This window comes from Theobroma cacao, chromosome 3 (assembly GCF_000208745.1).
Source record: "Theobroma cacao cultivar B97-61/B2 chromosome 3, Criollo_cocoa_genome_V2, whole genome shotgun sequence".
Classification (NCBI taxonomy): domain Eukaryota; kingdom Viridiplantae; phylum Streptophyta; class Magnoliopsida; order Malvales; family Malvaceae; genus Theobroma; species Theobroma cacao.
The window spans coordinates 20,303,657-20,314,448 of NC_030852.1; the positions used below are offsets into that span (position 1 = coordinate 20,303,657).

The 10,792-nt window shown below is 34.8% G+C and overlaps 1 protein-coding gene across 1 annotated transcript; it reads left to right on the forward strand.

The window, feature by feature from the left end:
- On the forward strand, nt 1,117–1,959 carry LOC108661164. The gene is made up of 2 exons (XM_018117061.1): nt 1,117–1,473; nt 1,681–1,959. Exons 1-2 carry the CDS (start codon nt 1,117–1,119, stop codon nt 1,957–1,959), a joined length of 636 nt encoding a protein of 211 aa, XP_017972550.1.

Consider the following 10,792-nt stretch of genomic DNA (forward strand, 5'->3'; position numbering starts at 1 on the left):
TATGGGCACTATGAGTTCTTGGTGATGTCATTTGGGCTTACTAATGCCCCTGCGGCCTTTATGGATTTGATGAACCTAGTGTTCAAGCCCTATTTGGACAAGTTCGTGGTGGTGTTTATTGATGACATCTTGATCTACTCAAAGAGCCGAGAGGAGCACAAGCAGCATCTTAAGACAGTGCTCTAAACTTTAAGAGAACATCGATTGTATCCCAAGTTCTCCAAGTGTGAGTTTTGGCTTGAAAGTGTCGAATTCTTAGAACATGTGGTTTCCAAGGATGGGGTACAAGTCGACTCAAAAAACATTGAAGCAGTGGAAAAGTGGCCAAGGCCAACATCAGTTACGAAGATTAGAAGCTTTTTGGGTTTGACAGGCTATTATCGTCGTTTTGTAAAGAACTTCTCCAAAATAGCCGCCCCTCTAACCAAGTTGACACGTAAAGATACAAAATTTGAGTGGTCAGATGCTTGTGAGGATAGTTTTGATAAGCTTAAGGCATGTCTCACCACAGCTCCAATATTAAGCCTACCGTAAGGCACAGGGGGTTATACGGTATTTTGTGATACATCGCAGGCTAGTTTAGGGTGTGTATTAATGCAACATGGGAAGGTGATCGCATATGCATCAAAACAACTTAAAAGGCATGAGCAAAATTACCCCGCACACAATTTGGAGATGGCAGCAATCGTGTTTGCCTTAAAGATTTGGAGACATTACTTGTCTGGTGAAACTTGCGAGATATATACAGACCACAAAAGCCTAAAGTATATATTTCAGCAGAGGGATCTTAACTTGCGACAACGTAGGTGGATGGAGTTGCTAAAGGATTATGATTGTACTATTCTTTACCATCCTAGTAAGGCAAATGTAGTGGTGGATGCCTTGAGTCGAAAATCAATGGGGAGCCTGGCACATATCTCTACAGATAGGAGATCTTTGATTAGGGAGATGCATAGCTTGGAAGACATGGGAGTACATTTGGAAGTTTCAGAGGGAAATGCATTGCTAGCACATTTTAAAGTGAGGCCTATCTTAATGGACCAGATTAAAGAAGCATAAAGTAAAGATGAGCTCGTAACTAAGGCTTTAGAGGACCTTCAGGGAAGGAAATGAGAGATGTTTACCAAAAGCACAGATGGAGTATTAAGGTATGGAACTAGACTTTATGTGCCGGATAGTGATGGATTGAGGAGAGAAATATTGGAGGAGGCGCATAGGGTAGCCTACATGGTACATCCGGGAGCTACCAAAATGTACCACGATTTGAAAGAGGTATACTGGTGGGAAGGACTTAAGAAAGATGTAGCTGAGTTTGTCTCTAAGTGCCTAGTCTGTCAACAGGTTAAGGCAGAACACCAAAGGCCCGCAAGACTACTACAGCCGTTACCAGTGCCTGAGTGGCAGTGGGAGCATATTGCAATGGATTTTGTAACGGGCTTGCCTCGAACTAGTGGGGGCTATGACTTGATCTGGGTCATTTTCTTTCAGTTAAAACTACATACGGGGCTGCCTAGTATGCCCAGCTTTATGTAGACAAGGTAATACGACTGCAAGGCATTCTTGTTTCTATAGATCTGATAAGGGGGCACAGTTCACCAGTAGGTTCTAGGAAAATATGCAAGAAACGTTGGGCACTAAGTGGATTTTAGCACGGCTTTCCATCCCCATACTGATGGACAGTCTGAACAGATGATACAGACATTGGAAGATATGTTGAGGGCCTGTGTAATAGACCTTGGGGTCAAATGGGATCAATATCTACCTTTAGTGGAGTATGCCTACAACAACAATTTTCAAGCTAGCATCCAAATGGCACCATTTGAAGCATTATATGGATGGAGGTGCAGGTCACCCATTGGATGGCTAGAGGTGGGAGAAAGGAAACTCTTGGAACCTGAGTTAGTGCAGGACACCACCGAGAAAATACACACGATTCATCAAAGGATGTTATCAGCATAAAGTGGACAGAAGTCATATGCTGATAACAGACGGAGGAACTTGGATTTCAAGTGGGGGATCATGTATTTTTTAAGGTCTCACCAACAAAAAAGGGTAATGAGGTTTGCCAACAATCGAAAATTGAGCCCTCGGTATATAGGACCCTTCGAGATCTTAGAAAGGGTTGGAGCAGTGGCATATCATTTGGCATTATCGCCAGACCTTTCAAATATTCACCCCGTATTTCATGTGTCGATGCTGAGGAAGTATAATCCAGATCCATCTCATGTAATACGATATGAAACTATTCAGTTGAGAGATGATCTAACCTATGAAGAGCAACCTGTGGCTATCCTTGATAGGCAAGTCAATAAGCTCCATTCGAAGGATGTAGCCTCAGTTAAAGTGTTATGGTGAAACCACACCAGTGAAGAGGTAACGTGGGAAGCAGAGGAGGAGATGCGAACAAAGTACCCACACCTCTTTAATATGGAGAGGTACGCTACCTTGTAGTTTGATTTAAATTCGAGGACTAAATTTCTTTTAGTGGGGGAGAATGTGAAACCTCAACCTTCATAAACGTGTATTCAAGGTTTAATTTGAGCTAATGATGCTATTTTTACGTTACTTATAATTATTTTTTGTCCTTATAGAAGTAAGATTAAAAAATAATTTCAATTGGTGAAGAAAGGTGCATAGTGGGCTGTTGCTCTATTTGCATATGTTTCAGTTTTTCAAGCATACCTCCCACTACAGATGTCCAAATAACATGATTTTTTTAGAATTAGAAATCTAAGAGGTAGGGCTACAACTTTAATGTTTACTATTTTGCCTAGTTTTGATAGAAAGGTAGTCAAAATCCTTGTTGAAGTGAAAGTACTACGCTAGAAGAACAAATTTGGACAGAACATTTGAGCGTTACGGCGCTGGAAATTGAGAGCCGCGGCCCTCACCGTAATTTCCACAAATAACAAGTTTAGGGAATTTTTGAAGCTAGGACTTTTGGGGGCTACTTAAGGGACCTCTTTTAGAGGATTTTGAACCTTTTCCCAATGTCAAAAGAGTAAAAAGATTGCATAAGAAAAAGAGGAAGACAAGTGGCCTTGTTAAGGGTATTATTGTAATTGCATGAGAAATTAGATAAGCTTTAACTATAAAGATCTCATCTTTTCCAGCAACTTCCACATTTCTCCAGCAACTTGTTCTTCTTCCTTCTCTCATCTCACTTTTTTCTCCTCTTCCATGAAAGTTTCTCTCAAGCTTCCATCACTCTCTCAAACTAACCTCAATTTTCGTGCTTTACACACCTTGTTGTAGGGTTTTTCATACTCTTTTACTCTTTCACCTTAAACAAACCCTTAAAAGTCTTTCTTCAATACTTTCTCTCACTAGTTGAACTTTGTAGAGAGAGAAAGAGAGGTTTCATGATAGCTTGAGGACTCTTGGGAAGAAATTTCATTACCATCCACCAAGGTGAGTGATGAATTAGGATTGGTTTTAAGTTATTAATGATGGCTAGTAATTAGAGTTATGAGTTGTGTTATTTGCTGAAATTGTTTATCTATTTCTAGTGTTACTAAAGTAGAGAAACGAAATAGCCAATCAAATGGTAATTGGAAAGTAGATAAGAAGGGCTATTGAAGCTTGAATTGGGAAACAGCTTTTGGAGTGATATTAATGTAAATTGGATTGGCTGTATTGTTTTTGTGCGTGATAGGTTCCAACAAGGCCCCTCAGCCCCATTTGAACCATTAGGGAAGTTAGAGTCGATTAAAGGTTCAACAAGTACCAGTGAGTGAACTTGCATTAAAAAGTTTTGGGATATACACATATATGTTTGATTGAATCCCCTAAAACATTTTACTTGGTTCTTTCTTCAAAACTTGCACGAGAACAAGCCCTTATGAAATGTTTTTATTTTATGAAATGGATTGTGTGATGAATTCATATGTTTTTGTATAATGTTGATATATATATATATACTATGTCATAAATGGTACCGTTGTGTAAAAAATGCAACGGTGCATGTGTGGGGTGAGTATGCACTTGCCGGTGATGACGGTGGTGAGGGAGATGGATGGTGATACTACCCGTGTGCACGATGTGGGGGGATGCACACGATGGCATTAACTGTGTACGATGTGGGGGGATGCACACGATGACTCTGGCTATGTGCACGATGTGGGGGGATGCACATGAGCTGGTTGAGATGGGGTGTCCGGCTATATGCACGATGTGGGGGGATGCACATGAGCTGGGTGAGATGGGGTGGTATACGAATTGGTATATGCTTAAGTATATGTATATGCAATAAAAAGATCATGATTATAATATGTGATTGTATGGTATGATGAATCTTGAAAATTTCCCATTGACTTACAAATTGATTTTATTACAGCGAGAAACATGTTGTTTATGCTGTCGTGCTTGGATGATTGTTGGAAATTTCCTCTCTTTCCAATTTCATGCCGAACATGGTTCCTTCATCATTAAATGATTTTACAACCAAGGGTTAAATGGAGGGATTTTAATAAGAACTTGAACTAAGTTGCATTATTTTCAAATAAGTGCATCCTGATTATCAACTTTCCTTATCGTTGCTTGTTCCATTCTTATATTGACTCACTGAGTTTGTACTCACTGTTTTCAACTTCATGTTTTCAGATTAGGAGGCAACTGGAACCTAGGCCGAGGTGTCCATGTAGTTTCGTCTCTTTGGTAGGTATGTTGGCATTCAGTAGTCGTCCCTTCACCTTGGTCATTCCGCTGGAGGCCCAGAGTCATTTTGTTTGTAAATACGTACATGTGATGTAAAAAACTAAAATGCAAGCCTTAGAGCATATATGTATATTTTGATTGGTAAGCCACCATGAGTGGCAATGGTTGACATTATTTGGGTTAATGTGAAATGCAGTTTTGATTTCTATAGCATATTAATTAAGTTCTTATAAATTGGAAGTATGAAAGGTGACTTTAAGAATAATTGATGGAATGATGAGCAAGATTATATAAGTAGGCTTGCTTGGGCTTGGTGGGCTATGCCCATTGGGTCCATGCATTGATTAAGGCTCGAAAATCGAGTCGTGACATTTATGACAAAGGATTTAGAATTTTGTTTTGATTTCCATGGATGCCAAGTTATAAACATTAACACTAATAAAGTAGCGTTCATTGGCAAAAGAATTGAGAATATGTATGTGATTTTTCTTGATGAATCTGATTTTAAGAATGAATCTTGTCATATAGCCAATGATGTGTGTGATAGGTGGTTGTAGCAGAGAAGACTAAGACATGCTAGCCTGCATACTATTTCAAAACTCTAAAGAAAAGACTTGGTTATTGGACTTCCAAAGATTTCTTTTGAAAATGATAAAATTTGTGATGCATGTCAATTTGGAAAAAAAATTAAAACCTCTTTCAAAGCAAAGAAAGTGATTTCAACTTTGTCAGTTAAAATCCTACTACGCAAGTATACGTATCGAATAGATAGTATATTAGCAAGCAGAGTATCGAACCCACAGGGAATTGATCTAAAATTTTACTAAATACTAAAATTAGAACAATTTAATCTTATCCAAACACTCAAAATTAATTGATCAACTAAACTAATTAACTAAAATTTAAACCAATCAAGAAAAATCAAAAATAATAATAACTAAAGAAACTATCAAATCAAACAAGCCTAGGATTACAATATCCCTCACACATCATCTAAATCTTACCTCTCTTCCTTAACTTATTTTAATGGGTGAATTGCTAACCTAGAGTCCTAAATTATTTATAAGGGTCTCCCAACTCATCTTATAAAAATATCTATTTTAACCAAAACACTATATCCCTATGTGAATTGGAATTAAAATAAACTCATTAAATTCAGGCTCTAATCTAGTTACATATGGCTTATAGGTATATCCCTATCCTATAGGCAAATCAATTAATATGATCATATGTTATCCCAATTTTAGTCTACTCTAAACTCGCTCTCCCAAGTTTTGTTTAGGTTCATAGATCAATTTAATTGGTGGCCAAGCAATTAAAAGCACAAAGAATAAATTGGAATAAACAATTCAAATCTCATTAAAAATAAGTAAGAAAGAGATTAAAAACTTAGATTACATGTGAGTTCAATTGCAATCCTAGAAAAAGAAAATTAGCTACTCATAATTTCAAAATAAAATAACATTATAATAAATTTAACCATTGAAAGTAACAAGAAAATTAAAAGCCAAGGAAGAAAATAAAACAATAATTGTCGTCTTGATCTCCAAGTTTCAACCTCAACTTCTAGCTTCTTGAATCTCTCAAAGGTTGTGTATCTAATGTTGTTAAACATATCCTATTTATACTAATAAGCTTAACCTAAAGTTCCTTAAGCTGATCTAGGGTTTAATTGGGCTTAAAAGTGTAATGAGAGGCCCAAAACTCAATTATCAATCTCTACAAATTTCCATTCCCGACACAATACATCTAGCTATTTTTCGACATGATTTTCTCTAACTTAGAAGTAGAACTGGGAAAATTAATCTTCATGAAAGCTGTATCTCTGTCTCTTAGCTTTCCAATGGTCTAAGAATTGCATCATTTGGAGTTCTGTAACTCGAGATATGGCCAAAATACTAAAGCATATGCAAGTAGATTTTGGGTCTTTCAACACCTTACTTTCCAAAATTAAGCCCAATCACTTTTAATTCTAAAAAAAAATAAAAACTAATAAATAATAAAAAAATTAAAAGAAATAACATAAAATTAAAATAACTAACTTAAAAGTAACCTAATTATAAAAACAACTAACAATAAGTAAATTATAATTAAAAATTGAGGACTTAGCTAACATTTAATAACAAAATTGGAGTAAAATATTTCTATAAAATAGAATTATCAAACTTCTAAACCATTTGAACTATTTGAATGTTGACTTGTTTGAAGTTATTAATGTTGTTAGTATGGGAGGCAAGTTATATGGCTTTGTTATTGATGATGATTATTGATAATTATTTTTTAAAAAATTTTGTTTGTATCATTTTGTTCTTAAAAGTTAGCTAAGTTTTGGAGTTTAGATTAGGATTTAGTTATTTTTCTAATTAGTTTACTTTTATTAAGTTATTTTAATTTATGATATTTTTATGTTTATTTACTTTAGTTTAATTATTATTTGTTAGTTTTTATGCTTTTGAAGGATTTTAAAGAATAAGGATTCAATTTGGTGAAAAAAGGTGTTTAAAGAACCGAGGCCTTATTCATACATGCTGAAGTATTTTGATCATAACTTTCACTCCAGATGTTCAAATGATGTGATTCTTAAAGTGTGATTCTTAAACCATTGGAAAGATAAGAGATAGAGTTACAATGTTCATGCAGAACACTTTGCCCAGTTCTACCTTGAAGATGGAGAAAATCACATTGGAGGATCACAAAGTCCATAGTCAGCAAGAGAAGACTTGAAGCTAAGTCAGCACCATGGTGTCGAGAGGAAAAATTTGAAGAATTAGTGTGGAAAAGAAAAAGGCTACTGGGTGATTAAGGTTTTACGGGTTTTACAACTATTTTAAGCCCATATTAGAAGCCAAGTAAGCCCAATTAGGGTGATTACATTAAGTTAGTGATATTAGAGAGCTTAAGGAGAAGTTAGTTGTAAGAAGACAAACCTAAGAGAGATTCAAGAAGATACAAGTGGAGACTGAAGATTGAAGATTAAGGCTGCCAATATTTGTTTTTCTTCTTCCTTAGCTTTTATTATTCTTGTAACTCTTGATGGTTAAATTTCATCTGTTTTTATTTATTTTTGCAATTATGAGTAGCTAATTTCTTTTCTCTAGGATTACAATTTAACTCACATGTAGTTTAAATTTTTAATCTCTTTCTAGATTATTTTCAATGGAATTAGATTATTTATTCCAATTTGTTCTTAATGCTTTTAATTGTCTGGCTACCAATTAAATTGATCTAAAAACGTAAACAAAACTTGAGAATGGGAGTTTATAGTAGACTAAAATTGGAATAACATATGATCATACTTATTTGCTTGGATGAATAAATTGATTTGTGTATATGATAAAGATATACCTATATGCCATATGTAGCCAGTATTGGAGATTAAACTTAATGAATTTCTTTTAATTTCAATTCACATAGACATATAGTATTTTGATTATAATAGATATTTTTATAAGAGTATTGAGAGAGCCTTATGAATAATTGAAGACTCTAGGTTAGCAATTCAACCCATTAGAATAAGTTAAGAAAGAGAGGTAAGATTTAGATGAAGTGTGAGGGATATTGTAATCCTAGGCTTGTTTGAATTTATTTTTATCCAATTTAATTACCATTTTGAATTTTTAGTTTAAACTCTTGTTAATTAGATTTAGTTAAATTATAATTTATTTAGTTACTTGATTTTGTTTATTTGGATCAGACTAATTTGTGTTAATTTTAGTACTTAGTAAAATTTTAGATCAATTCTCTATGGGATCGATACTCTACATACCAATATATTATCTTTTCGATATATATACTTGTGTGGGTAGAAAATTAAACAACAATTATTCAAGGTATTCTTGAGTATATTTTCTTGCTCACGAAGACAATGCATTGCCTACTTTTGTTAAACATTGTAAGAATGTGCAAAATGAGAAAAGCCTTTCCATTGTTAGTGTAAGAAATGACTGTGGTGGTGAATTTGAAAGTGGTGACTTTGAAATATTTTACTATAAAATGGTTTTAATCACAATTTTCAACCTCTAGAACTCCACAACAAAATGAAGTTGTATAGAGAAAAAAATAAGACTTTGAAAGAAATAGCAAGAACATGTTGGTATATATTTTATATATATTGTCATTTAATGCATACTTAATCGCATAACTATATGTGGTACAGCTTTTCCTTCATGTTAGTGTAATAATAAAGAGTTATTAAGTACTAATTGGATAAAGCCCATAGAAGATAAAGGCCTGGTAAGAGAATTGTAAAGTTGTTACAATTATGAGATCACTATGCATTAAAGCCATGTTCCTAAAATTATTCTTGGTCATTGTATTGTCAAGATAGGGCATTGACAATGCTCAAAGATTGGTACATAGTAAGCCTCCTTACTTGGAAGTAAGCAATCGACCTCATAGATTGAAGCATATGGGATACTCGAGGATAACATGTGGGTGTTTGTTAAAAAACAAGGTCATTGAACATGACCCGCTATGAGAACTCCATTTGGTATTTCACTCAAATGTCTATGGAATATGATCTCGTGTGATAGTCGTGCAACTAGTCTTCAAACTTGAGAACTAGGTCATCTTGTATGGGAAAAGACATACTTTGATTTTACCCCTACAGGTCTAGAGGCAACTAGATGCCTAAATATGGTGTTTTTGGATATGCCATGAAGCATACGAAGGTGGATGAGTGGTCAAGAGAGGATTCATCACCCTAAATGATATGAGGAGATGTATCTCACATGTTTTCAATACTAGATTAACTTATATAAAGTCTTTGGCGAAAGCATAATGAATTTAAGGAAAGTTGGTTTCCTAAATTCATAAGATTAGTCATGAAATTATGAAAACTAATATGGAATCAAGTGGGTCTCAAGATTCAAGAAATATAAGGTAAGGATTTTTGTGTTTTAAGCTCTCGATTGGTTAAATCTTTGGAGGAATAAGGTGTGAATCATTTTGTGGCAACTATGGTGTTCATAGGTGTGAGGAAATTATGAATTTTGTTGGGTAAAATCTAAGCTAAAACCAAGTGGTAAGCTTAATGCTACAATTTGAAGCCTATGATTGGTTTAATATTGTGAGAATGATTGTGTGCAATATGTAATGTTATTGTGATGTCATGGGTATGGTTGGAAGGCAATTATATTAATTGGAAGTTTGGATATGTGTGGATATGTGTTGTTAGGAAAGGCTTACAAGGTTATGGGTTTTGGTGCACATGAATGAATATTGATGTTATGCTTAGTGGCAACATGTAAATGAGAATGGTAGTACATGTCGACTTAGAAAATGTTTGATGGAAGTAAATTTATAATTGTTGCCATATGCTAGGTTATTAGTGTGGAAATGATGGTTGAACTTGATAAATGTACTTAGAAAAGATCAATATATGTGTTAGAGCCATAAATGAATTGCCAGTAATTATAATTTAAAGAATTATGCAAGTAAAGGATAAAGGCAACTTTGGTAAAAATGTGTCAAGATGTAAGTTAGTTGAATAAGGATTCACGATTGAATGAAAAAGATAAGTAGAAATTATGTACACTAAAGATATTGAATTTGGATTGTTGCTAGGAAGTGTAAAAGTAAAGACAGTGTACTGTGGTGGCATGCCGGAGGAAATAACGAACGACCGGCAAGTAGAAATAGCTGGATAGGCCTTAGAACTAATAACAACGTAGTATCCCACAATCATAAGGTGAGTGAACTTGGATTAAAACATCTTGGGATAAATGCATACGTGTTTAATTGAATCACCTGAAATGTTTTATCGGATTTTTCTTTAAAACGTGCATGGGAACAAGCCCTTAATGAAATGTTTTTATGTGGTAAAATATGTGATATCATGAAACCATGTGTTCCTATATTATGTGGATATGTGTGTTATGCTTTGAGTGATAATGTTGTATAATAGCTATAACCGTGCACGTGTAGTGTGGAAGTGCACGTGACTGTGTCAGTGGTGTGCGGTGTTGGAGTGCACATGCCGGTAATGATGTGGGTGGGAGTACGTGTGATGATATTGAAATGTGCGTGTAAGGAGTGCACATGATGATATTGCCTTGTGCTTGTATGGAGTGCACATGAGCTGAGTAAGGCGGCGGTGGTGTACATGTATATATATATATATATATATATATATATG